The sequence below is a fragment of the Callorhinus ursinus genome, unplaced genomic scaffold (assembly GCF_003265705.2).
Source record: "Callorhinus ursinus isolate GAN/ISIS: 27379988/994484 unplaced genomic scaffold, GSC_fseal_2.0 scaffold1, whole genome shotgun sequence".
NCBI classification, from domain to species: Eukaryota; Metazoa; Chordata; class Mammalia; order Carnivora; family Otariidae; genus Callorhinus; species Callorhinus ursinus.
In genome coordinates this window covers 93,359,014-93,385,618 of record NW_027397063.1, presented here as the reverse complement: position 1 = coordinate 93,385,618, position 26,605 = coordinate 93,359,014, and the positions used below count along the sequence as shown (strand labels likewise).

The 26,605-nt window shown below is 40.3% G+C and overlaps 1 protein-coding gene across 19 annotated transcripts; it reads right to left on the bottom strand.

Annotated features, from left to right (window-relative positions):
• Positions 1–25,489, bottom strand: B3GALNT1 (beta-1,3-N-acetylgalactosaminyltransferase 1 (Globoside blood group)). 19 transcript variants are annotated; one of them, XM_073897945.1, is made up of 6 exons: positions 24,683–24,819; positions 22,948–23,039; positions 20,394–20,590; positions 7,605–7,673; positions 4,663–4,754; positions 1–2,068 (listed from the first exon to the last, which is right to left on the bottom strand). In XM_073897945.1, the coding sequence occupies exon 6, from the start codon at positions 2,032–2,034 to the stop codon at positions 1,039–1,041; it is 996 nt and encodes a 331-aa protein (XP_073754046.1). In that variant the 5' UTR covers positions 2,035–2,068; positions 4,663–4,754; positions 7,605–7,673; positions 20,394–20,590; positions 22,948–23,039; positions 24,683–24,819; the 3' UTR covers positions 1–1,038. The 19 variants fall into 19 exon arrangements, with proteins under 19 accessions (XP_073754046.1, XP_073754052.1, XP_073754045.1 ...); XM_073897951.1 differs by having other exon boundaries at positions 22,948–23,036; positions 24,683–24,811; XM_073897944.1 differs by lacking the exon at positions 24,683–24,819 and adding an exon at positions 24,444–24,593.
• Positions 25,490–26,605: the final 1,116 nt, after the last annotated feature.

Genomic DNA, 26,605 nt, shown 5'->3' with positions numbered 1-26,605 from the left:
TGTTTTTTCCCTCTTTATTCTCAAATTGACAGTTAATGAGAACACACATGGAACAGATTCATAATAACAGTCATAATATCCTGGCCATCGGGTTCTCTCTTTTTTTTTGTCTTCAGAGTCCTTTCCAAAAAAAGCAAACATGCTGCCTGGCATTCTATATATTATTCCCAATTTTCAAGTGGAAAAATGAGACAGATGTAGTGATGTAAAAACACTGGGAATTGTATTTTTAAAAACAAGACAATAATTCAGATCTTCTTGTTTTAATTCTTCTCCGTATTACCACGTAAGATATTTATCAAAGTCCAGGAGATTACTGATATGCAGTAATGACCAATAACTTTACACTAATGGAGCTATCAAACAATAAACTCGTCAGTGAAGTAGCCGGAGAAAAGTTCAAATGTAAAGGGTGATTCACTATTCTCTTTATACAGTACTGAAACAACCATAACACTCAAACATCAGAAAGTCCTACGTAATATTAGACAGTAATTCGTAACTGTGAAATGCTGTAACATTTTGAAGTACCTTCTGAATGACCAAAACGGATGAAATTTTGCTCAGTATAACTTTAGTTTTTTTTACACAGAACTATGTATTTTTAAAAACTGGTAACCCATGTAAGATATACACAAAACCTTTACCTGACTATTCTGTTCAATGACTAGAACTCCACATTGCTTTGTTGTTATGGACTGATGAGCTTGTAATCCAATGAAATCCTTTTAACACATTCTAGTTTTTAGAATGGCATGTTCAAATAATTTTGTCCTATTAGCTTTATTAACAAAAATCTCCCATTTCCTTTATAAGATGTTTAATTCCTCTTACTATCACCTTTAAGGGGCCTGACTTGATTTTTGTCTAAATAACTCACAAGCGTAACCTTCCAGTCCCCAGTCCATGGGCACTTCATGAGTCTCAGTTCAGTGTAAGTCAACACAGTGACCTTCCCATGAGTTTTCCATTGGCGATTTTAAAGTAATTTTAATATTATCCACAGAATATCCTGTCTTTCTCTAGGCTTTTGTCAAATTAATAATGGCATGTGGTATTCCTCAGCATAACCTGCCAAAATGTGATAATTTCCTTGGAAGAAAAGCCATGTGCTGCAATCACACGTCTGAGTTGACAGACATCCAAATGGATCCTATATAAAAAGAAAAGGTTTGTGTCTTCTGGAATATGGATGTCCACTTTTAATAAATTCAAACAGATCCCAACATAAACATCTTCAAACTTGATGGGTTTTACGTGACTCATCATTTCATAGATTCTTGGCACCAAATCTCTGGACATTATATAACCCAACCCACTGCAGTAGGGAGGAAACACCTTGAAGGGATACTCTTGGTATGAAATATGGGCTTTCTGGTAAAATCCTCTATAGGAATAGTTATCGATTAGAGGATAACCTGTGAAAAACTTTTCTGAGTGGTTTACATTTAAAAGGTACTTCACTAAGTTGCCAGTATTGATGAAAACATCAGTGTCTGTCTTCATGATGTACTTGGCATTGGGGCAAAACTCAGTTACCCACCTGAATGCCATAATTGTTTTCAAGGTCAGATTATTATACGTGTCTAAAAAATCCTGTCGTATTATGTCACCGTAAAGAAGGTGTTCATCCTCTAAGGACAATGCTAACATTTTGTCTTCCTTTTCGACCTGTTGGCCTAGTAAGAAAAATGTAAGAACCTCATATCCCCACCAAGACTTTTTTTCACCCCAAGTAACTCTAACGGCCTGTCTGGCTTTCACGTCTGAAGGGTGTGAGGTCACCAGGATGACAAGAAATGGGTTTTGATGAGAGCAGTTTGAATGCTCTCGAAGTGTGAAGCGGAAGTCTTGTCTGTAAATTGGCTCATACTCATAGAAGTACATCCAGTTTACACGTTCTATCACATTGTAGTGGGGCAGGCTGAGGTACCACATCACAAGGAAACTCAGCAGGGACAGCAGCAGGAGGCTCCATTTGAGGGATCTCAGTGACATTCTGCTCAGAAGGGTGGTCAAGAGAGCCAGGGCCATCCACAGCAGCTCCGAAGCACGCGAGCCTCAGGTTCTGGAAGATTTATCAAAGACCTGGTTAGTACTGCACCACCCAAGACACATCATTAAATGATATCTGATTATCTCCTTGTTTTAAAGTGAAAGAGTCAGGACAATAAAAGCCCCCAAGCAAAACCAAGAATCCTGACCTGAGCCTCCTTAATTTCATTTAACTATAAGCAAATGGATACCAACAGTCAAGAGTGCATTTTAGCTTTTTACACCAAGATCAAGGTTAAAAACATATCCTTCATTACTTTGGGGAAAATAATACTTTTTGTTTGATTTAAATAACTGTTGAAATTTGATTCTGTCCTGGATATCCAGAGGGACAGAGAGAGATGAGTAACGGGGGTTAAAAAATAAACCTGCAGTGAAAACCAAAACAAAAAGCTGCATTTTTCCTTCACCGGTATGGAAAAGACGTAAAGAAATTAATGCAAGGAGATATTACCAGCGACATGTCCCAATAAACCAAGGGTCGTTCTCAGCTATGTGATCTGATGTGGATTCTAACAAACTCGGAACAAGGAAAACCCAGTAGCTACAGTTATTCACGGCAGATGTGAGGAAAGCAGAGGCTGCTCACCTGAGGGGCAAGTCCTCTGGACAGAAACAAGATAACCAGTGCTCAGGGCTGTGAAAGAGCTTTTACTTGCCCAAACACATCCCAGCTCCCCTTCACCTCACTGGCTGAACTCAGGGCTCAGTCTGGACAGCAAGCGCTTAAATGAAAGGCCTGTCCCTGGTATGGAGTGTTCATGTGTTTCCCATTCTGATCTGGTCAGAAACCGCGCGCCAGATCAGAATCCTGGGAGGGAACCTCCAAGAACAAGTGCTTTTACACAGAGCCCCTGCTGAGACGGGACCAGAGGTAGGGGACACAGAGCCCTTGGCCCGCAGTGAGTGTGGCCTCAGCTCTGTGCTGGGTCCCGAGGACGAGGCTGGTGTACAGTTCAGGATCCCGCAGGGCTTTCCCGGTACCATGATCTAAGGACAAACACAAACACAGAGTTTCCTAGATCCTCCCACCCACAGACCACACCAAGCACTAAGAAGACCAGAGGAAGGAGACGGGAGAAGGCGGCAAGCCCAAGGTAACGGGGAAACATGGCAGGCTGTTTGTATCAAATGCTAAGAGACTTCAGAAGGAGGACAGGTCAAAAACCTGGGGGGCAGGATGAGGAGGCCCTGATGGTGCCCTTTCACCCACAGTCATCTGGGGGGAGGACTCTGGGAAGCCAGAATTTGTTATGGGGGGGGCGTACATTAATGTCACTATACGGGAAGGCTGGCCTCCCAAAGCTTCTACTTTGGGTCACTCTTAGGTCTCCGGACACACAGCTCTTCTGCCTCTTCATACTAGGAAGCTGACAGGGTCTCAGGACCCCTGGTCCTCTCTGTCTGGCCATATCTTACCTGCTCTGACTAGTCTGGTCACAGTAATCTTTCCTTTCTCTAGTGCTTTCTATACTTTAAGTCACACAATACAATGGATGTATTTCATGTATGTGTCTTGCCTCTCCATATTATTCTATGACCTTGGTGGCAAAGTTGTTCTCACAACTGTCAAAGTGCAAGACAGAGAGAGACCTACAGCAGGAGTGCAACGAACACAGACTTGTCTGTTATGCTATTTCTAGTTGTATAAGGATAAAGGGTAGGTCTGTCCATCCCACTCCATCCTTCTGCCTCCCCCTTACTAGCCTTACATAGCCAGCTCCTGGAAAAACCTGAAACAGAAGAGACCTAGAGAAAGGATTAGAGAAGTAATTAAGCTCTTCCTACATTTTCTCCTCATCTGGCTACAGGACACTGCACAACCTCAGGGCGTTCAATTTATACCTCGGCCAACAACAGCCTGTACATTACACCAGTTTTACATCTCATTCTAACAAATAAGCACATTATAATAAATTTCAGACAAAAAGAAAGAAAGTATCTTGTGTGAGGAGCAACCTTTATAACTGCATAGAGGCAACGAAGGCCCCGTTACTCTTCGATAATGGGAAGAACTCAAAACAGCAAATCTGATTACAGAAGTGATCTTACGTGCATTCTAGAAGCCATGGTTTCTAAAAGTGAAAATGTGCCTGTGGTCGTGAGGTCTACTGCTTGTGGGCCCACAAAGAAAATAAAGCAGCAGCAAGGAGAAGAAGAACTCTCTAGTCCAAAAACGGGGAAAGGTCTTTTCGAGGACTGGCCGGACAGACTTTAGATTACCCACAACGCAGGCGGCTCTAAAGGCAGAGACCGCAGTCCCCACCCCAGCTCTGACCTTCAACAAACAGGGCGAGCAGGTATGTTCTTTATCTTTTGGAGCCTCAGTTTCCACGTCTCTGCCCTGAAGATGTCAGGACAGCGTAAACGGGGGATAATGTGTACAAAACACGTAGCTGGCCAGTAAGTGTTCAGTAAATAGGGTCTGTCATCACCAGCTGTGTTCCTCCCTGGGCAGCTATTCTTTCCTGTTTGTGTTCTCTAAATTGATTTTTATTGTGAAAGGAGTTATCCTAAAAAAAAATAATCATCATCATCATCTTTATGAAATCTTACTACTTAAAGGAAAATAGGTTTCAAAGCCATAAATATATTTCTATTTCTTACCTGCTTCTTGATTTATTTCTTCTGAGTGAAAGACCTTCAATTTCACCAACTGGACATTCAGTAGTATGCAGCAAAAATAATGCTTGAAATTTCTATAAGACAGAGAAGAAACTTAACAGCATTTACCTAGGGGCCAGGGGATCAGAGGTCATAAAAAGTTAAAAAAGTTACCACTAGCTCATAGAATTCAGAGAGTCCATGGCTTCATCATGGAAAAAGAGCACCTGGCGTTCAAGGCTTAAAACATACATCTAAGTTCTCACGTCGTTCTCACGTCACCTGGTGTCTTCGGTCACCCTACCACAGTTTCACTTCCCTGAGTAAGAACTCAGTGGTCACTCAAATAAGCGAAACACAAAACTTCTAAGAGACACTGTGCTGGTATCCTCTCTTCCATCCCGGGTTCCACACCTGCATTCACAGCAGGTAACCCCGGCATGCGACTGCTGACTACCACTTCCCAACCCCCCCTTCCCCTCTGAGCACATACCCCGGGCACACTGATAGACTCTGAGAAGAGAAATAGTGAGGCAAATCTCACCTCCTGCCATGGTTCACTATGTTCCTGTCTTGGTCTTTACTAGGCAAGCTTGAAAACCAGAGCAGGACATGAAAAACAGGGAGGCACTGACATATATCCCTCCTTATTCAAAAAAAGTTTCCAATGGATTAAAGACTCAAGTGGGAAAAAAATGAACCTTTCAAAGCACTAAAAGAAAATATGGATGAATATTTTAATAGTTTTGAAGTGGGGAAGACCTTTCAATTACTCAACTGTAAGGAACTAATATAATTTAGTTCAAAAATTTCTTGAACAAGATTGAAAAGCAAAAAAATAAAAACAAACAGAAAACTGGAGAAACAAAACAATAAAAAGCACAAACAAGGTTGAAAGATAAAAAACAAACTGGGAAAAAAAACACCTGACATTTTATGACAAAGATTTGTAAACCCAATTAAAAAAAGACTTCATACAAATTAAGAACAAGATGAATACTACAAGAGAATTAATGTCCAAAAGAGAAATTCTCAAGAGAACTACAAATGATCAATTAAATGAGAAAAGATACTCAAACTCACAAATAAGCAAAAATATTGACAAAAATCGCAAACCAGCAAATTCAAGGAAAAAAACATGACAGTACTCAGTATGTGTGAGGGGAAAAGGCATTCTCATGCACTCTGGAGGTAAATTTGAAAACAAGTATCAAAATTTTAAACATGCACACCCTTTGACCAAGCAATATCACTGCTAGCAATTTATCCTAAAGAAATAAGCAGGCAACTGTAATTTAAAATATGAAAAAATTTGATTTAAATGCCTCCCAATAGAGAACTGGTTAAACAAAACTATGACACATCCATATAAGAGCATATACTTATTCATTATATGCAATGAAACTATATTACCTATATTCCCTTGATATATTACTAAATGAAAAGTACAGTTGCAAAACTGCTTATGTGCTATGAGTCCTTTTGAAAAATGAAAAGATAATTATCTACAAACCCATAGAGTCACATATGCTGAGCAAGATTTCTAGAAAGACGTGTCCCAGTATGTCAATGGTTTCTATTCTGTGGGATTTCTGGAAGATTTCTTCTTTCATTTTTCTTTTTGTATCATTTGGATTTTCCATGCTATTCATGTATTGTCTTTGTAAATATATAAAAACAAAGCCAAAAAATTTAATTTTATGCTTGCATATCTCAAAGTTCCACTGAGTGGTAGCAACCCTAAGCTAGCAGTCAGGATTCTGAGTTTCATCTTATCCTTGTTCTTCTCCCAAAGTGTGACTACGTACAATTCATGATATTTCTATTAGGTATTATATTCTCTTATTTGAGTGAATATTACCTCAACATAGTAAGGAATGATTTTAAAAATCCACTCAAAATACAGTAATTCTAATATAAATCTAACAGGATTTACATTAGCTAATAATAATAGTACTTTATATATATATATGTATATATACACACAGATAAATATAAAAATTTATGAAGTGTTCACAACAAATATTATTAGTTTTCCCCCAATAATGCTATATAGTGGGCCAGTTGGTTTTACTGTACCTATCTTATGGATGAATTTTAGAGATTTCAAGTGAATTGAAGATGAAATAAAGACACTTTCAAACAGACTAGGACTTATAAAGTCTACAAACTCTAGCTCAAAGTACCAAAGGAATATATATTTTAGTATGTAGAAAAATGAACTCAGGAGGAAGGAATGGCATGAAAGAAACAAATGGGAGCAGGGAGATAATTAAAAGATAGTAAAAACTAATATAGATAGTAAAACAAAAAGAGAGAGGGAAAAGAAGAAGAAGAAAAAATTATTCTTTTTAATGAGGTCAGAAAAAGTGAAACTAAAATACCATATAAAAACGACGTGGTTGCTGTAAAAAAAGATTTTCACAAAATTAAAATATGTTAATATTCTTACCTAATTCAGAAGGAACAAGGAGAGAGTGATAAACTTTAAGACTGTGCAAAAAATTCATTTAAGAATATACATTAACCTTTAGAAGGACCACTGAATTAGTAGGTACAGATTATGTATCTTCCATACTGAGAAATAAAAGAAACAAAGCAAGCTATCAAATCAATAGGGGGTAGGACAAGAGAAAAAAAGCAGAGAAAATGCATGGCAAATAGAAAACACAAAAGATGTCAGAAGTAAATATAAATGGAAGCCCCTGGGTGGCTTAGTCGGTTGGGCATCTGACTCTTGGGTTTTGGCTCAGGTCATCATCTCAAGGTCATGAGATGAAGCCCTGCATCAGGCTCTGCCCTGGGTGTGGATCCTGCTTGAGATTCTCTCTCCCTCTCCCTCTGCCCCTACCCCCAACCCTGCTCTAAAAAAATAAAATAAAAAGTTTTAAAAAATAAAAAAAGAAGTAAATATAAATGTATTGTCAGAGTAAATATAAACTCACCTACTAAAAGACAAGAGATTCTCAAATTGGCTTAAAATTCTGCCATTATACTGCTTATAAGACACATGCCTAAAACAAAACAACACAAAAGTTTTAAAATTAGTAAATAAGAAAACATATCAGGAAAATGCCAATCAGAAGACTGTTGCAATTAAATACTAATGTCACATATTTTAAATGAACAGCACTCAAAAAGGACAAGAAGATTTTGCTACTAATAAAAGCAGCCATCAAATAAGAAAATTTAACAATCATGACGCTATATAAACATAACATAGCCTCAAAAAATATAAAGCAAACTGTGAAAAGTATGAGTACAAGTGGAAAAATCTATAATCCTAATGGAAGGTTTTTAACAAATCCCCCTAAATAACTAATACGTCAGCAGGCCAAAAATAAGGATATGCGTGTTTCAAATAATATTAACAAATTTGGTTTAATAGAATAGTAATAGTCATTTCAAAAGCACATGAAACATTTATTAAAAAATTGATGTTAGGTTATATAAGCCATTTCAATTTTTAAAACTCAATTTAACAGGAGTGCCTGGCTAGCTCAGTTGATAGAGCATGCAACTGGATCTCAGGATTGGGAGTTCAAGACCCACACTGGGTGTAGAGACTACTTAAAGAAAAAAAACAAAAACAAACCTCAATTTAACAGAGGCCAAATTATTTGACCACAATATAATTATAACAAAAACATAACTTGAAAAACACATAAAAAAAACTTGTTTGGAAACTGAACATCCTTACACACACAATTTCTGTTTAATCCATAAATTTAAAGAGAACACCATACTGGAAAGTGTACAATATGTGCAACTGAATAAGATCAATTTGCTACATTTCAGTGAGGTACTATTACATCAAGCCCTTAATTGAAAACCGTTGGTTTGGGGCAGGGAAGACAAGCTTTTATTTTTTTCTGCTTTAAAGAATGATCTATAGTTCAGGGGAGACAAACAGCTCTAATTGAAGAGGGAAAACTCCTCTTTATAGAAAAATGCCAATTTTAAATGTAGGTAGAATGACAGAATAAGAAAACTGTAATTTTGCAACTTCTCATGAAATTATGGATCCAGGTAATGATTATTAATCAGTGTTTTAATCATCAAGGGGAAGATTAATAAGGAGTTGGACATCTGTGTGGTATCAAAGTAACACCATCTGACTCTGGATTTTGGCTCAGGTCATGATTTCAGGTCCTACTCACAAGGAACTGAAGCAATATAAACTTTACATTGGAGGAATCAGAGTGCTAATTATCAATGTGAGCATTATAAATGGGAGAACAAACACAAACTGTTTCCCTCCTAAGGAAATGATACAGTGTGAAATGACAATATTATCTCTGATGAATCCTAGCCAAAAATGTTAACTGGAATTTAATCAAAATTTACACAAAATACAGAGAATAGAAGAACAAGCTAAGGAACACCACAAGCAACATTCAAAGAAAGCCAAGAGCTAGGACTGTCAGCTAGCATGGTGTCTTTAATGAGAAAAGGGAGAGCTGTAGATTAAAAAAGATTTAAGGACACACAAATTGCAATGGATGGTCCTGGAGTGGATCCTGGAGAGATCTGAATACAGCCTAAGTATTAGGTGATGCCAGGACGATTATTAATCTGTTTAGGTGTGATAATGTTAACAGGCTACAACAGGCTATTAACTGGGTAAATAAATGTGGTATAGCTACACAACAGAATACTATTCAGCTACAAAAAGAAACAAAGTACTGATACAGGCTGTAACATACCAGTTTTCAAGAATTCAGAACATGGGGGTGCCCAGGTGGCTCAGTCGGTTGAGTGTCTTGACTCTTGATTTCGGCTCGGGTCACGATCTCGGGATTGTGGGATTAAGCCCTGTGTTGGGCTCCATGCTCAGCATGGGGTCTGATTGGGATTCTCTCTCCCTCTGCCTCTGCCCCTCCCCCTGCTTATGTTCTCTCTCTTTTTCAAAATAAATAAATAGAATCTTAAAAAAAAAAAAGAACTCAGAACATGGATGAACCTAAAAAAACATTAAGCTAAGTAAAAGAAGCATGAAACAAAAAACCATATATATGCGACTCTATTAATGGGAAATATCCAGAAAAGGCAAATCTATAGACAGTAGGTTAGTGGTTCCCTGGGGGTAGAATAAGCAACTGGCTGCAAATGGAGATAAAGAATCATTTTGGGGTAATGGAACTATTTTAAAATTTGACTGGGTGATGGATGCAGATCTCTGTAAATTTAGTAAAAATCACTGAATTACAATTAAAATGAAATAATTTTATGGTAAGTCATACCTTAATAAGGCTCTTAAAAATAAAATTTAAAAAATTTTCCTATTTCTAGGAGTATGTATTTAGGAGTAGAAAGTCAAGATACCTGTATTTACTTTTAAAATATTCCAGTAATAAAAACTAAAAAGAGTTAAGAAAACAAATTCCCTCTCTCATTCATTTATGGTGGAACAGGAAATGGTAACAGCTCTCTGGAGGGCAATTTGGACATACTTATACAAATTACAAATACTTTACTCTTTTCTCAGTAATTTTGATCCTGGAAATTATTTTAGGCACAGCCGTATATGTCTAAAATGGTAAGACATCTTATTGTTATTAGCTACAACATTATAATAGCAAACGATTAGAAATAACCCAAGGGATCAATAAGGGATTACTTACATAAACAATGATACATCCACACAATGGAATACTATACAGATGTTTAAAAAAAGAACAAAGATGTTTTCTACGTACTGATCATGAAAGATTTTTAGAATACATCAAGTGGAGAAGGAAGATCTAGAACAATGTTTAAAATGTGCTAACTTTTGTGTTAAAAGGAAGAGAAAAGGGGCACCTGGGTGGCTCAGTCTGTTAAGCATCTGACTCTGGATTTTGGCTCAGGTCATGATTTCAGGGTCGTGAGATCAAGCCCCACATCGGGATTCTTGCTCCGTGGGGAGTCTGCCTGAGATTCTCTCCCCCTCCCTCTCCCTCTGGGGCCCCTGCTCTCTCTCTCTCAAATAAATAAATAAATGTTAAAAAAAAAGGAAGAGAAAAAATATGTGTATTTGTGTGTGTATGAGAAAAACAATGGAAAGACACATACAATGGGTAGGGAGGAATGGGGTAGATCAGAAAAGGGGTGAGAGCATCCCTTTTTTTTTTAAAGATTTTATTTATTTATTTGACAGAGAGAGAAACAGCGAGAGAGGGAACACAAGCAGGGGGAGTTGGAGGAGAAGCAGGCTCCCCAGTGAGCAAGGAGGCCAATGCAGGGCTTCATCACAGGACCCTGGGATCATGACCTGAGCCAAAAACAGACACTTAACTGACCAAGCCACCCAGGCGCCCCGAGAGCATCCCTTTCTTATATTACTTGATATTTCTTTGTTATATTACTTAAATAACATTACTTGGTTATATTACTTTGTAAGTTATATAGTTCTTACATTGATTCTCAAATCACTTGAATACATTAAAATTCAAAACAATGAAAATAAAAATTTTTCCCTCCCCATTTTAAAGTGGTACATATAAAAACACACTGGATGTAACTAATGCAGTCCTTACAGAAAACTCATAACCTTTTAAAACAATACACATTTTTAAAAGTAGAATTATCTTATATACATTTTTTGTATCCACTTGATTTTTTTAAAAGGGTATATAATTTACATACAATAAAATTCACCCTTTTTATTTTACTGTTCTGAACATGTAACCACCAGCACAATCAAGATATGAATCAATTCCATCACAACAAAAATTCTACGGTCCCTTAATCAATCCTTCCCTGAACCTCCAGGCAACCACTGATCTGTTTTTCACCCCTATAGCTTTGCCAAACCAGAATATGTCACATAAATAGAATGATACAGTATGCATACTTTCAAGTATAATGAATATTTTTTTTAAAAAAAGATTGAAAATAAATGAGCTGACTACTTAGCTCAAGAAGTTAAAAGAATAATTCCAATGTTATTACAGAAACAAGAAAACAGAAGGCATAACAAAGATAATGCGGAAAACAATGAAAAACAAAACAAAAGAAAAAAAGGAAGATTATTTAAAAAACACACATTAGGAATAGAAGGGAAGTATCTAACCTGTTAGAGAAACCATAGCAAACTTACGATGAAACTTTAGAAATATTTCAATTAAAGTCAGTAAAAAGACAAGGATGCCCATTATTGCCTCTACCATCCAGTGTTGCTTTAGAGAGTGTTACTGCCACTAAAATAAGAAGAGGAAATAAGATGTAAAAACTGTTAAGGAAGAGAAGAAAACCTGCCATGATTTTCTACAGAGAAAACTCAAAGGGAAAAAGATAACAGGTAAGAACAGGTTTACCAAGATGTTGGATATGAGCTCACATATATATCCAAAACATTAAAAAAACCAAAAATCTAAGGAAAAACACAGCACCAACAAAAACTACAGTGTCAAATGAAGCTAACAAAAAATGTGCAGGACCCTGATGTGGAAAGGTAAAAATCTTTTCTGAAGAATTAAAAAAAAAAAGTGAATAAACAAGAGACAACATATTCAGGGATAAGAAAACTCAAAAGTAAAGATTCCACTTTCCCAAATTAATCAATAAATCCATAGGATTATGAAAGGAATTTAATGATCTAGGAATAACCAACACAATTTTGAACACAAAGAATGAAGCTGGGGGTGGGTTGGGTGCTATCAAATCGTACTGAAGAGCTACTGTGATTAAAACAGAGTAGCAGAAAGATTAAACAGCTGAATAGTGCCAAGACTGGAAGCAGATCCAAGTAAACACTGGGACCTGAAAAATGGCAGAAGCTGCATCACAAACCAATGGCGAAAAGATCCAATAAATGGTTTCGGAATAAATGTGCAAAAGTAAAACCATGTTCATATTTATTTTCAAAATAAAATTCAGGTGGATATGAGAATTTTAAAAAGCAAAAACTAAAACTATTATAGAAAAACAGAGCAGAATATATCTGAACCTATGTGTCGGCAAAGCCTTTGTAAACAAGTTACAAAAAGCATATCCCATAAAAAAGAGGAGAAATACATTGGGTAACATTAAAATAATAAAGCTTACAGGACAAGGCAAGTTAAAAGGTGAGCCACAGACTCAGAGAAGATATTTACAACAAGTGAAACAAAGGACTGGTATCCAGAATCTTCACTATATTTGTTATATAGTATATATTTGTAATAACCTGTTATTCTTTGTTTATATAAAGTTTATATAAAGCTTACAAATCAAAAAGAAAATGGGTGACGTGAATAAAAAATTCACAGAAGAGGAAATCAGAAAGGCCAATAAATATGAAAAGAGGGTCAAACTCACTAGTGATCAGGGAAATGCAAATTAAAGTCAGATACCAAATTTTTAACCCATCAGGAAATATCAAAAAGTTTATTATTAATCAGGTATTGGAGTAAATGCTATTTATCACACCCTGTGGGTTGAAGTACACCATTACCACCCCTTTGGTAGGTAAGCAATATGGCTATATCTAGTAAACTGAAAACTGGACTTTCGTTTCCTGGGACTACATCCTAGAAAAACTCTCATATATGTACACACATGGAGATATGTGCAAGCATGCTCACTATGGGGCTATGAAAACGGATAATCTGAGGCAACTTAAATGTCTATCCAAAATGTCTATCCATAAGATAATAAATCAATAAAACCTGGTACTTTCTTCCAAAGGAATCCTACAAGACAGTTAAAAGAAATGAACTAGATTTATACCCAGAGCATCAATTTGGATAGTATTAAAAAATAAAATGTTGAGTAAAATATACAAGTTGAAAAATTAAATACATATGTAATACCATTTATATAAGTAGTTTTAAACAGCACCCAAGAAACAGTGAGCTTTCAGAAGCAGCTATGCAAACAAAACTTCTTTTTCTCTCCAAAGATTTTATTTATTTATTTGAGAGAGACAGAGAGAGAGAGCATGCACGAGCGCTCCAGCGAGCAGAGGGAAGGGGAGGCAAAGGGGGGAGGGAGAAGCAGACTGCCCGCTGAGCGGGGAGCCTGATGCAGGTCTCCCAAGATCATGACCTGAATCAGTCAGCCGCTCAACCAACTGAGCCACCCAGGAGCCCCCCCACAAAATTATCTTTTAAAGAAACTGCAGGAATTCCTCCCACACTCAGCGGTGTGGGTGTCACTGTGGAAGAATGAAAGGGGCATGCGGTGAAAAGGGGAAAGAGAAGACTAGCTACAAATACTATAAAGTATTAGCATCTGTTAATTCAGGGTGATGGAAATATAGGCATTCTCTTCTATTTTTAGTTTTCTTTGTATTTAAAATTTATCAAAACAGGAAAAAAAGCGTGATAACAACGCTTGGATATCAGAGTTAAATGGCTCACCTAAATCTTGGCTGTAATATTTAATGGTTGTGTGACTTTGGGGAAGTGACTTAATTTCTCAAAAGCGTCTTTTTTCAGCTATAAACCAAGTACCACAATACCAATTCAGTTACCATGGGGTTTCTGTGGGAACATGGACTATTCAGTCAGTACACTCGGTAGTTTCTGAAGTTAAAGTGACACTCAGGTGTGTGGATAAATGTGGACCCACTATGATGTCACAGGAATCAAACTGGCCTGGCCTGAGACTTGGGATTGGCTCATACCCTGGCAGTGGGGGCACAGGGCAGCAGTTCTCCTAGCACAAGCCTCCTTAGGAAGGCCATGAACCCTGACACTTCTAAATCACATGTCCCAGGAAAGGGGCAGATAGAATCTAAAGCGTCGACGAATAGAAAAATATAAAAAGGCCCAACGGGAAAATACACCACTATTTTATTACTGACTTCTTAAATAATAATGTCATTTATCACTGTGAAGAAGTTATATTTATAATTTTAAAATGATTTCTATTTTATAAAAGATGAACTTATGATTATATTAACTAAATGTACAGGCACCGACTAGATTCTAAATAATTTACTTTAAACAGATAATCTCTATCCCACAAGTCTAGCATGCTAGATGCTGGTGCACAGCAGGCCACCAGTAATTACTGGTCGATTTGGTGGTTGATCCACAACAGCTGAAGAAAACATCTCAGGGGCGCCTGGGTGGCTCAGTTGGTTGAGTGACTGCCTTCGGCTCAGGTCATGATCCTGGAGTCCCGGGATCGAGTCCCACATCGGGCTCCCTGCTCAGCGGGGAGTCTGCTTCTCCCTCTGACCCTCTCCCCTCTCATGTGCTCTCTCTCATTCTCTCTCTCAAATAAATAAATAAATAAAATCTTTAAAAAAAAAAAAAGAAACATCTCAAATAATAGAAAAGCCCAGAAAACCTCCAGAGACAAAACAGGTTGGCTGCTTCCAAAGCTTTAACTATCAAACGAAACCTCCATCCTCAGAGAAGAAATCTGCATTTCAGTTATTAACACCAGAACTTTCTGGGAGCCAAAGAGGGCTGCATCTGTCTTATCCACAAGTGTTACAGAGCCCTCAAAAGGGCTCCAGGGACCAAAAAAAAAGGAAATCATTCAAATAAACTTACATTAGTATTTCTTAATGGAGGGCTCCTCAGTTTTAATATGCTAATGTGCATTCTCTGAGAAGGGGATATATTCTGCAATGTTTCTCAAATCTGAAGAAACTTTTTTAATTTTCAGTGCCTCTGGCAAGGACTGAAATGGAAAATCCTGTCCTCGATCATCTTTGTAGTCACTGAATTAATAAACTAATTTTGGTGAATTAATAAATAAAAATTTAAGCAGTAGTTTTGGAATTAAAAAAAATTGTACAAACTGGTTCAATTTTTTTTGGCAAAGTTTTTAGTGTTATTCCACTAAAGCTGAAGAAACATGTACCCTGCGATGTAGCAGCTCCTCGTCCTAGGTAGAATACTCAACAATATGTAAATAGGAACACCAAAAATGTTCAAGAAAGTTCATAACAGCACACTATCCACGATAACCCCAACCTGGAAACAACCATGGTACAAGGGAGAAACAAATTTATTTAACAGCGCCTTATACAAAATGGAAATGAACAAACTACAACCTCATGTGAATTCTAGAGAGTCTCTCAAACACAATGTGGAGCTAAAGAAGCCAGACACATAAAGACTAGACACTATGATTCCATTTACACAAAGCTGAAAAGCAGGAAAAAGTAATCTATGGTGTCAAAGATGACCAAGGACACCAGTAACCCCTGGGGACAATTAGGGAATATAATAGGTAGGGGCCTGAGGGGACTCTCCCGGGTGCTGGCCATGTTCTATTTCTTGACCTGGATGGTGCCTACAGGTGTGTTCACTGCGATAATTCATTTCCTAATCTGCACATTTTTTTTTTTTTGGCATGTTATGCTTTAAAAAAGAAAGCTAAAACAGCTTGGCAATCCAATCAGTCATTCTGTTTATTTGGTTACTGTGCACAATGTTGGCAGGTGCATACATGACATGCTGGCCCTAGGTGCCCCGCTGTGGTGAGAGCACTGGGAACGGCTACCAGGCACTAACTCATGTAATCTTCCAGACACCCCACGAATAAAGGCACTTCTGAAATCTTTACTGTTTGCGTTGAATAGGTGAGGAAACTAAGGCTCAGGGAGAGTCAATAACTTGCCCAAAGTCACAGGCCTGTAAGTGGCAGAGATAGAGACAAAATCAAACAGGACTCCAAATCTCATGTTCTTGGCACCATCCTCCCCATCCCAGGGAATCTGCTACCTGCCTACTGACCAGAGTTGCTCGAGTGCTTTTAATTTCTCATGACCATCGAACCTTGAAACAGTAAAGCAGCATCACAGCCTTACCATCTTTACACAGAAAGACTCAAAATTCTCCCTCTCAAAACCTGAAATATGGATTATTAACATCAGGAAAAAACAATAATAATGGGGCGCCTCGGTGGCTTCAGCTCAGGTAGTGATCCCAAGATCCTGGGATCAAGCCCTGCGTTGGGACTCCCTGCTCAGCAGGAAGCCTGCTTCTCCCTCTCCCTCTGCCCCTCCCCCCGCCCCGCTCATTGCTCTATCTCCAATAAATGAAATCTTTTTAAAAAATGGTAACTAATAATTTATGCAGATACAGACCTTCTTACTTTGCATCAAAAATATGCTGGGAACTAAGGGGCGCCTAGGTGGCTCAGTCAGTTAAGCATCTGACTCTTGATTTCAGCTCAGGTCATGATCTCAGGGTCCTGAGATGGAACCCAGAGTTGGAGTCTGTGCTCAGCAGAGAGTCTGCTTGAGAATCTCTCCCTCTACCTGTCCCCTCACTTGCGCACTGCCCCCATTTCTAAAATAAATAAATAAATCTTTAGAAACATATGCTAGACACTAGGAAACTGGGGGACTGGGAAGGTGGTTGGAGGGATCAGTCCAAATGCAAGGACTCCAGAGAAACAGAAGAATTATTACAATGGTACAATTATTTAAGCCCAAATAACCTGAAATTCTTTCCTGGGGTACAAAAATGTTGCTTATTTTCTGCGAGGGGAAAGAAAATTCAATTATTTAAAAAAATATATAAAACTCTTCTAAGTGCAAGTCTAATATATGTTCATTAGAGAATTGTGAATGCAAAAACAAAGCACAAAGACAATGAAAGCTTAAGGGTAACAATCTTAACATTTCTTGAAGAAAATCTATCTATCCCATCTGTCTCTCAGGAATATATAAGCCCCCCATCTCATCGCTGCCATGCCTCCTCCCATCCCTATTTCGGCCATAATGGCTTCGTTTTTGAGCCCTGACTGTGTCAAACTTTCCCTCCCTCGGGGAGTCTGCACTTGTTGTCCCTCTAACTCAAAAGCTGGTTCCTAAAAAGGCTGGCTCCTTCTCCTGCTTCAGATCCCAGCAAAATGTCACTTAGGCGAGTCCTTCCTTGACCTCTTATCCCAAGTTGTTCCCAGGCCCACACCTTCTATCACACCCCTCATTATTCTCCTCTCAGCAGTTAACCCACCTGGATTTTCTATTGTCTATTGTCTGATCCCTTCCCAAGAATCTGAGGTTTGTGAGGGAAAAGGCCTTGCACACAGTAGGTGCTGGGTGGATATCTGAATGCTGCGCAAATGGTCTGGTAACGTGCTTTTACCCATTTGATATATTAAGAAAAGATCCCCAAGAGTAAATTGAATCCAAAAGCAAACTCCTGAATCTGTTCGTTTACGCTTACTTTTCCTCAGCTCTCTCGTGATACAAAGCCTTCTTCTAATAGGCTATCCTAATTCTGATCCTGTTCATTTTAAAAGGTCCAGACGTGAAAAAGCAAAAAAAGACCCACCAAAAACCACATTTCAATAAAATTCTAAGCCCAAGCATACTAGATTTAGGATCACCGAAGGAGAAAATGTGTGCTATCATTAAAGGTAATTATAAAAGTACCACCAGTTGTGCAAATTATGACTCTTCTTCCACATAAAAAAACAGTAGGTGCAAAGGGTAGAAATCCTAATAGCCCCAACAAGCCCTGTGCACACTGAGTTTAGTACAAATCATAATTACACACATCAGTCATGTCCTATTTCTTATAGAGGGAGACATACACATATCAATACGCATCATGAAGAAAATTTCCCTCGTAGCTCCCTCTGCAATTGAACATATTAATTCATAAACAAAGCAATATAAAACTCTACCATTCTGACCTCCTCTGTTTATGTTAGAAACAAACAAAACCAGTGATGCCTGGTCACTACCTCTCTCTTTCCTTTTCTTTCTGGACCCAGTGGTTCTTAAACTTGGCTGTCTATTATAAGCTCTTGGAGAACTTGAAAACCTCTGGAAGCCCGGCTGTACCCGGGACTAACTGAATGAGAGTTGCAGAGCGCAGTGAGGTCCCCATGGCAGTATCTTTAAAAGTTTTCTAGGTGATTCCAATGTGCTGCTTTAGACCTCACTATTCCAAGTGCAGTGCCTGGGCACCACCTGGGAGCTTGCTAGAAATGCAGAGCCTCAGGCCCAACCCCATCTGATCGCAGTGAATCAGAAACTCCGTTTCATGAAACAACACATGTTGAACATTTAGGATGGGGCTGGCATGCAGTAAGAACTAAGTAGATGGCACTGCTATTATTATTTATTAAAGTCCACTACACGGTCCTCTAACGTATTCTTATTTGCTTACATTTGTCCCATTTACAGACCCTGCAGCAGCTCCCAATGTCTCTTATAGGACACCATATGGTCTACAGCACATGTAGACATGCAAATAAATCCTAGTTTATCCACATTCTCCCTCCAAATCAGTAAGTTTTCTTTTTTTCTTTTAGTGGGCTCCCTACCCAACATAGGGCTTGAACTCACGACCCTGAGATCAAGAGTCACATGCTCTACTGACTGAGCCAGCCAGGCACCCCAATAAGCTTCCTTTTAGAATCCAAAGATGATGTTTCCTCTAGCATCTTAAAGTTGCTAACGTTTTGCCACCCTGAACATATAAGCCCACAGGAACTACTAGTAGAGGTTCACATGCCAAATGCGACATTTCTCAGTTCCTCTTCCACACAAGCTCCCCTCTCCTGTGATCTTCCTCCTGCCCCCTGATCTTCCCGTAACTGGGAATGATTGGAACTCTCAAAAGTCCTACAACAGGCATTTCTGGCATCTGGTGGAGAATTTCAAAATACATTAACCTTTTCAAACTGAGGTGTGAAATATTCGAGTGGCATCAAATTATTTTAAGGCTTGTGCCTATCTGATAAAGCTTACACTCTTCCCTCTTACTCTGAAGCACAGCTGGACATATACTAGAGAATCAAATTGTATTTACTGCATGGATGAACTGGAACCGCGTTACTTGCCGAATTAATAACACTTAAGAATGAGATACACTTTACTCTGTTGGGGCAAACAAAGTTAATGTTAAAAAAAAAAACCTTGCTTTCTACTTAATCCAATTTCTTCATATTCCCCTCTCTGCATACTTTCAGCAAAAGCCCCTGCTTGGTCCTAGCACTGTAGGAAGTGCTCTCCACACTCCACTATTTGTCGGCTAAAATAATCTGTGAGGTATGCACTACTACCACAGCATTTATTCTCCAGTTGAGGAGACCGAGACGTGCAGACCTGAGCACGAGTCAGGGTCTCACAGGCAGCAAGCAGGGCTGGGGATCCCGGACCCCTCATCCCGAGTGGGGCCCACAACCGCCGCCTCACTAGGCGCCTTCCCTAATCTGTGTTAATCTCGTCGGCATCTTCAAGCTTTCTTCCACATAGTGCAGCACCTCTGACCTTCCTCAGGGTGAAGAGCTGTCAAAGCTACCCCAGAAACTTAAAAAACAGAGGAATCCTATGTGCAAACACTGTTCAATTTCCAAGCAGATCATGCTCTAATTCTCATCCAGACAAGATCCAACTAGTGTTCCCTTCACATACACTTCTCAGAAAAAGAGGAACTGCTGATAAGAAGAACATTAACGAGTTTATATTCCAAATAACCCTGAATAAATTACTGAGCTTCAGTAAAAATTAGCAAACACTCCGACACAAAGGCAATGACCATCAGGGGCCAGCAGAAATTCAGAGCACTTGTCTGACTAACTCATCTCCATATTCAAAAGGTTCCTTCACCTGAAGATCAAGGGAAGCCTTAGATAATTCACAAGAATTAAGTTTCTCTGAAGAGGGCAGGGCACTGAATGGTCTTTCTGAAAAAAGTAGACAAGTGAGCCCAGTGCTGGTGCCTCACTGGTTTCAAAACTGGCTGATCCCTCATAACCCATGTGTTTTCCACAGCTTTTGGGCTCGTGCTGGACTGTGAGAATACCATACTGACCAAAACACCCAAACAGAGCAAAAGTGGGTGTACCTCTGCACTCAGGGGTGAGCAGTCTGAAAGAGCCACATGACAGAACAGCCCGGGGGAAGAGGCAACGAGATGACTGGGTCTGGAGAGAAGCTAGGAAAACTGGAGCAGAGCAAAGATCACACAAGTCAGGCAGAACAGTAGGAAGGCTGGCTTGAAAGCTGGGCTTCCTGTCTCTGTTTTGTTATAAACAGTTTTACCTATTGGAGGAAAAGAACAGGGGAAGCCGCTCTAGTTAATATTTCTTCTCATTGTTGCCCTCAGTTAGGAATGTTACATATCTTTGTCATTCTTGTCTGTTAGGCTAAGTCACCAATTACCTTTTCCTTAGTTATCATTTCTTCATTCGACATGCCAGACCTGAGTTAGAGGCTGGGGCTGCCATGGGGAAAAAGAACCCTGCCTTGCCCTCAAGTTGTTGACACCATGCAGAGCATGGAGGAAGGCTGAGGATTCCAAGGTTCAGACTGAACATTATGGGTAAAATCCACCTGGAGAAGATGGGAGGGAGACCTCCCAGCTCAAGTGTCTCTAAATGTGTGGTCAGGGTCCATGGCAGGGAACTGACTTTGCACTCTCAGAAAGTGCAGATGCTTGATAAAAATGCAAATTACAGAACCTGTTATCAGTTTAGAGAAAGGAACTATTTAACATTAAGACAGAAGAGCTGATAAGAGTTTTTTCTCTTAGAAAGGAGGTATCTCCATCCTTGAAAACAAAGTCTGTTACAAAATAGGAGCCAACTATAGTGCTTTATGCTAACTTAAAAATGCCTGTACAAAACGCACACCTTGGGAGTTTAGCAGAATTCTATGTTCTAGTCCAGGAGTGGCAAAAAAATTTTTTTAATAAAAGGGCAGATAGCAAACATTTTCTTTGTGGGCCATACAGTCTCTATCCCAGCCACTTGATTCTGTCTTTGTAGGAAAAATGGAGCTATAGATTATATTAAGCAAACAGATGTGGCTATGTTCCAAAAACCTTTATTTACCAAACAGGCTGCTGGTCTGGAGGTGTTCTAGCCCCATGAAATGGTGTACCTTAGAATATCAAGAAAATCTCAATTTCCTGGGGTGCCTGTCTGGCTCAGTCAGTAGAGCATGTGACTCTTGATCTCAGGGTCATGAGTTCAAGCCCTACACTGGGCATGGAGCCTACTAAAAAAAAAAGAAAATCTCAATCTCCTAAAAATCTTTCTTCTCTGTGTTTCCTTATTACTGAAGAGGGGATCCTAGTGGTGGTAACATGTTCCCATATAACATGGTTCCCGGAGGGTAGACAGGGCTGAATAGTATTAAGCTAGGCTATGGATGCTCTATGGGGACAACAAAAGGCCTGGCATCCTCACTAATTCAGGGTCAGAAACACATAAAATGAAAAATTAATAATCTACTCTGGCTTTCCGGCTTTACTCCCTCACTTCTCAGAGCTTCAAGGGTTACAAGTTATCTCCCTAGCCAAATCTTCCATCAGGCAGCGTCTCAGGGCCTCACCATTGGGATGTTCTGTGGCTTCATCTTCCCCTCATTTAGACAAACCACCTACAAATCACTATGCTTCCTGCACATACCCTCACCATCCCCTCTCATCTAATTCACAACATACCCAAAACTCTGGTGCCAAAAGCAAATCAATATTCATAATAGGCAACTTTTTACTGAAATAAAACCATTGTTCACAGTCCCAAAAGAGATATTTGCAAAAGAAATGCTATCAAATGAACTGCAACTTTTGAATGCATCTGCTGTACAAGGCCATTTAAGAGCATCCTATTTGACTCCCCACATTTGACCTCATTCATGCAGTTGTACAGTGTGGTTACCACACAGTGAGCAAGGATGAGCAATGACAACTGTTAGAACTGCAAAAGAAAAGTGTATTTGGCCTCAACATTATATGGCTGTGAATGGGATAAAGGCACTTTTTCAAATGGGATTCTACCCGCATCACCCAATGAAGGAAAGAACAGAGCTGCAGACTGGGCACAGAAATCATTTCAAGGGATATGAACAGAGGAAAAAGTATCCACTGGAGTATTTTCTTAGGAATAAAGAGAGTGAGGGGTGCCTGGGTGGCTCAGTCATTAAAACGTCTGCCTTCGGCTCAGGTCATGATCCCAGGGTCCTGGGATCGAGCCCCACATCAGGCTCCCTGCTCACCTGGAAGCCTGCTTCTTCCTCTCCCACTCCCCCTGCTTGTGTTCCCTCTCTCGCTGTGTCTGTCTCTATCAAATAAATAAATAAAGGAATAAAGGAATAAAGAGAGTGGAGTCTGAGGTTGAATATGGCCACCAAATTAAGTTTACATAGTTAACTTTTCCTGAGTTATCACGGTATTTTAATAATAATCCAATTTTTAGAAATACATGTATCATCCAAAATGGTTTAGTAAAGCTTAACTCTTACAACCCTCAAATCCTTCAGGGAAAAAAGATATACCAGAATATACAATAGAATTTGTAGCTGTGTAAATGATCCTTAAAATCTTATAAAGGAGACTATTACAGTCAATTTTAACCAGTCAGCATAATTTCTAAATTAAAATAAGATGAACTTACCCATAGAATTTCAAATGAGATTAAAGCACTAGCAGAAGTTTTTCTGCTGTTTTCCATATTCCATGCTTAATTAAAAGATTTGCTGTGAACTACTGAGCAAAAGAACAGAAAAAGAATACATCTAAGTCATAACTCAACACCATCGAGCAATATGACATCTAAAATCAATGCTCTATACCGAGCAAATTATTATACATCAACATTCTCTTCATTTTTGGAAAAGCTTTGGTCCTCTCTTCTTCCTCCTTGCTTTTAAATCACCTTATGCATCCGATCTGGAATTATAATTTGGCCACTGTTTTGATAACAGGCTTTATTTTCATGGCTGGAATTACCCAATGACCATTCATTTGAATGAACCTTCTAGTCTAGAAGAAAAAAATGTTTTAGACTCTTATCTCTTAATAAATAGCTCCCTTCTTTAGACTGATAAAAGTTCAGATGCGCTTTTATCAGACATCAACACATTCTGAGAGCACAAACTCAGCTCTCTACATCCCTCTAAGACACCTGGGGAAAGCTAAAACACAAACTTATTCTCAGTTGAAGACTGCAAACCCAAATCTTCCTTACGTCTGAAAACAGAAAATAAGATATGGTTTGGTAACCTGTTCCTTGGTACTAGCTTTTCCTGACAAAGCAGCACGTCCTAAACATTGGTACTATGTGCAAAATACAGAGAGAGAAAAAAAAACAACCCATCTCTGCCTTGCAAATCTCCCTCCTAGTCCAACAGTGAGAGGAGTGGAAGAGAAGGAAGGAAATACGGAATGCAACGCATCATTCCTTACTGCTTGGAAAAGTGAGGCTCCATTGCACGTTTCAGATTTCTTTTAAAATGCCTGTATGCTGGGCGCCTGGGTGGCTCAGATGGTTAAGCGTCTGCCTTCGGCTCAGGTCATGATCCCAGGATCCTGGGATCGAGTCCCGCATCGGGCTCCCTGCTCCTTGGGAGCCTGCTTCTCCCTCTGCCTCTCTCTCTCTCTCTCTCTGTCTCTCATGAATAAATAAATAAAATCTTTAAAAAAAAAATAAAATAAAAAAATAAAATGCCTGTATGCCGTTAAGATCGCCTCTTACAGCCCTAGCTCCTTGGGGTTTCCTTTTCTCTCTGCCCAATTCGCCCCTTCTCCTCCTTGGGTCCATATTCATTACAATCCCTCCCGATGAAGAACAACCCTCCCACAATCCGACTCCCAGGCCCTTCCCCAACGCCTTGGGTGTGCGTTCGCCCCGGGCCTGCTGGGAAATCCACCAAAACCGAGACACCGTCCCCTCCCCCCCCCCCCCCCCCGCAGCCGCGGCCAACGCGCCCCGGGCTGCTCCCCGAGTTTGTCGCCGGAACGGCCCAGGGCAACGGGGATTCCGGGGCTGCGCCCTAAGACAGAGCAGGCAGGACAGCGTGCTCCTTGCAGCCGCGGCCTGGGCCCTCCACGCGTCCCTGCGCCCCTCAACGTCGCCCAGGGCCCCACCGGGTCCCCTTTTTCCCCGCTCACCGGGATCCGGTAGCTAATCGTCACCGAGGCCGTGGTCCCTGGGCGCGGCTACTCCCGCGCCACCCCGGCGGGGCTCTGGGAGAGGGCCGGAGTGGGCGGCACCGCCCTGCCCGCCTCCCGGCCTCGCCGCCCCGGCGGTGCCGTCCAGGGAGAAGCTAGTCCCAAGGCTAAGCCCGCCACCCAGCCCTGGGGTCTCCAAGGCTTTCGGATCGCCCCCAGTGACCCCGCCTGGCACTCACCTCCCGCGCGCGGCACGAAGCCTGCTCCGACACCACCTGGCAGGTTGCCGACGCTGCCGCCCCGCGCGCACACGCAGCCTCCCGCAGCCTCACGCACGGCCGGGCGCGCGCAGACCACGCGCCGAGGCCCGGGAGCCCCCTTGCTCGCTCGCACGCACGCGCGGGCCCTGAGCCCCGGCAGCGCGGCCCCACTCGGCCCGCAGTCGTACGCGTTCTCCTGGGCGCGCCCTGTCTATCCTCGCCATCACCTTGCGTTCCGAGTAGGGTATGCATTTTACATTTGGGGCTTGCAGAGGCTGGGGAACTTAGTGACCGACCTCCGGCCAGGATTTTGCTCTGTTTACTAGCGGCGTAAATTCACGGCCTCGAGGCAGTCCTGGAGGGATTTACTTGTTAGAGTCCGCAAAGAGCTGTTGAGGAGAGAAGAAACCTCGGGAAGTTCATTATCTCAGAAGAAATGTGCATTCTTCTAGAATCGATGGAGAATGAAGGGAGTTGGGGGTGGATACGTCAGGTTACAATGGTCTGGTGTATGAACAGGAGTCCCAGGAAGTCTCTCGCTTTCGGGGAATTCATCTCGAAACTCTTCTTTGGTCTGGAGAATTCAGTCTGTCCTACCCAGAGCCTTCACTAAGTGGAAGAAGTGGTGAGGCTTTTAGGCGTGGGAGCTGGGTGTTGCTGTATGGGTTCTTCTGGTCGTGCTGGTCTTTGGGTGGAGGTGGTTGAATTAATCCAGAAATAATGTTTCCTCTCCTCTCCCGACACCACTGGCATAGTGCCATCTGAAAAGAGTTCCCCATCCAGGCCGCTTGGCTGTGGGACTGTGAACAGCTTGGCTCCAGCATCACCACGTGGAAAGTTGAAAGAATAGTTCAGGGAGCATCCAAGTACTTACTCCAAGGTTGAATAAGTGTTAATCTTTTGCCATAACTGCTTTTTCTCTCGCCTAAATATTTCAGCCTGCATTTCCTAAAAATAAAGACAGACATCCTTCTGTGCAACCGCATAAGAAACTTAATCACATCTAAGAAACTTAATAATGTGATAATATAACCTGATATCTAGCCCATATACAAATTTCTCCCGTTGTCAAAAGATGTCTCATACATTGGTTTTGTAGAAAGATAGTCCAATGAAGATTCATGCATTGCACTTGTTATGTTCCTCTCTTTTAATGCAGAACAACCCCCCCCCCACACAAACACATTTTTTTTGTTTGTTTTCATGGCATTAACTTTTTGGAGAGTCTAGGACAGTTACCTGACAGAGGATTCTGCTCTCTCCATTTGTTTGACTTTTTATTCCTCCTGATATCATTTAACCTTTTCTCTAGCTCCCACATTTACTGTAAATTAGAAGGAAGAGAAAGACGTTTGATTAGATGTCAAGAATCCTTCAGACTTTAGGAGGTGCTCTTCATATTGTTTCCCATCCGGAAGAACATAGTAGTAAATATTAAACACATAATATTAATTTCTAAATATATAATATTAGGTTGCCCCAGTATCAACTGAAATCTGAATTATCCTACAGATTTCTCTATATAGTCCATTATAAAGTCTACTTTCCCTTTTGCGGTTAATAGGTAATCCAGGGAGTGGAGGCTTTGGAACTCTTTGTAGGAGAAAATCTTAGATTCCTGCAAGGAGAACACAGGTTAAAAATCCATTCACCTGGGTGGGTAGAGTAATCATCTGGTTCATTCTGGTACCTACTACCTCAGATCACCTTGTGATAGATGCTTCATTGAATTAAATTCTAGCTTTATTCAAAGAACAGTAAAACTCTGGTCTCTTTAGAGTTTGGGCCACTGTAGAGTTCCTGTGGTTAATTCTGTAAAAGCAATGGTGCTTCCTATAGGTCTTGTGATGTATGCGTTAAGAAGATTTTATAGAGGCACCTGGGTGGCTCAGTCAGTTAAGC

What these genes read in the sequence shown, in the direction of transcription:
- B3GALNT1 (XM_073897945.1), bottom strand. Translation starts at nt 2,034, where the DNA reads ATGGCCCTGGCTCTCTTGACCACCCTTCTGAGCAGAATGTCACTGAGA.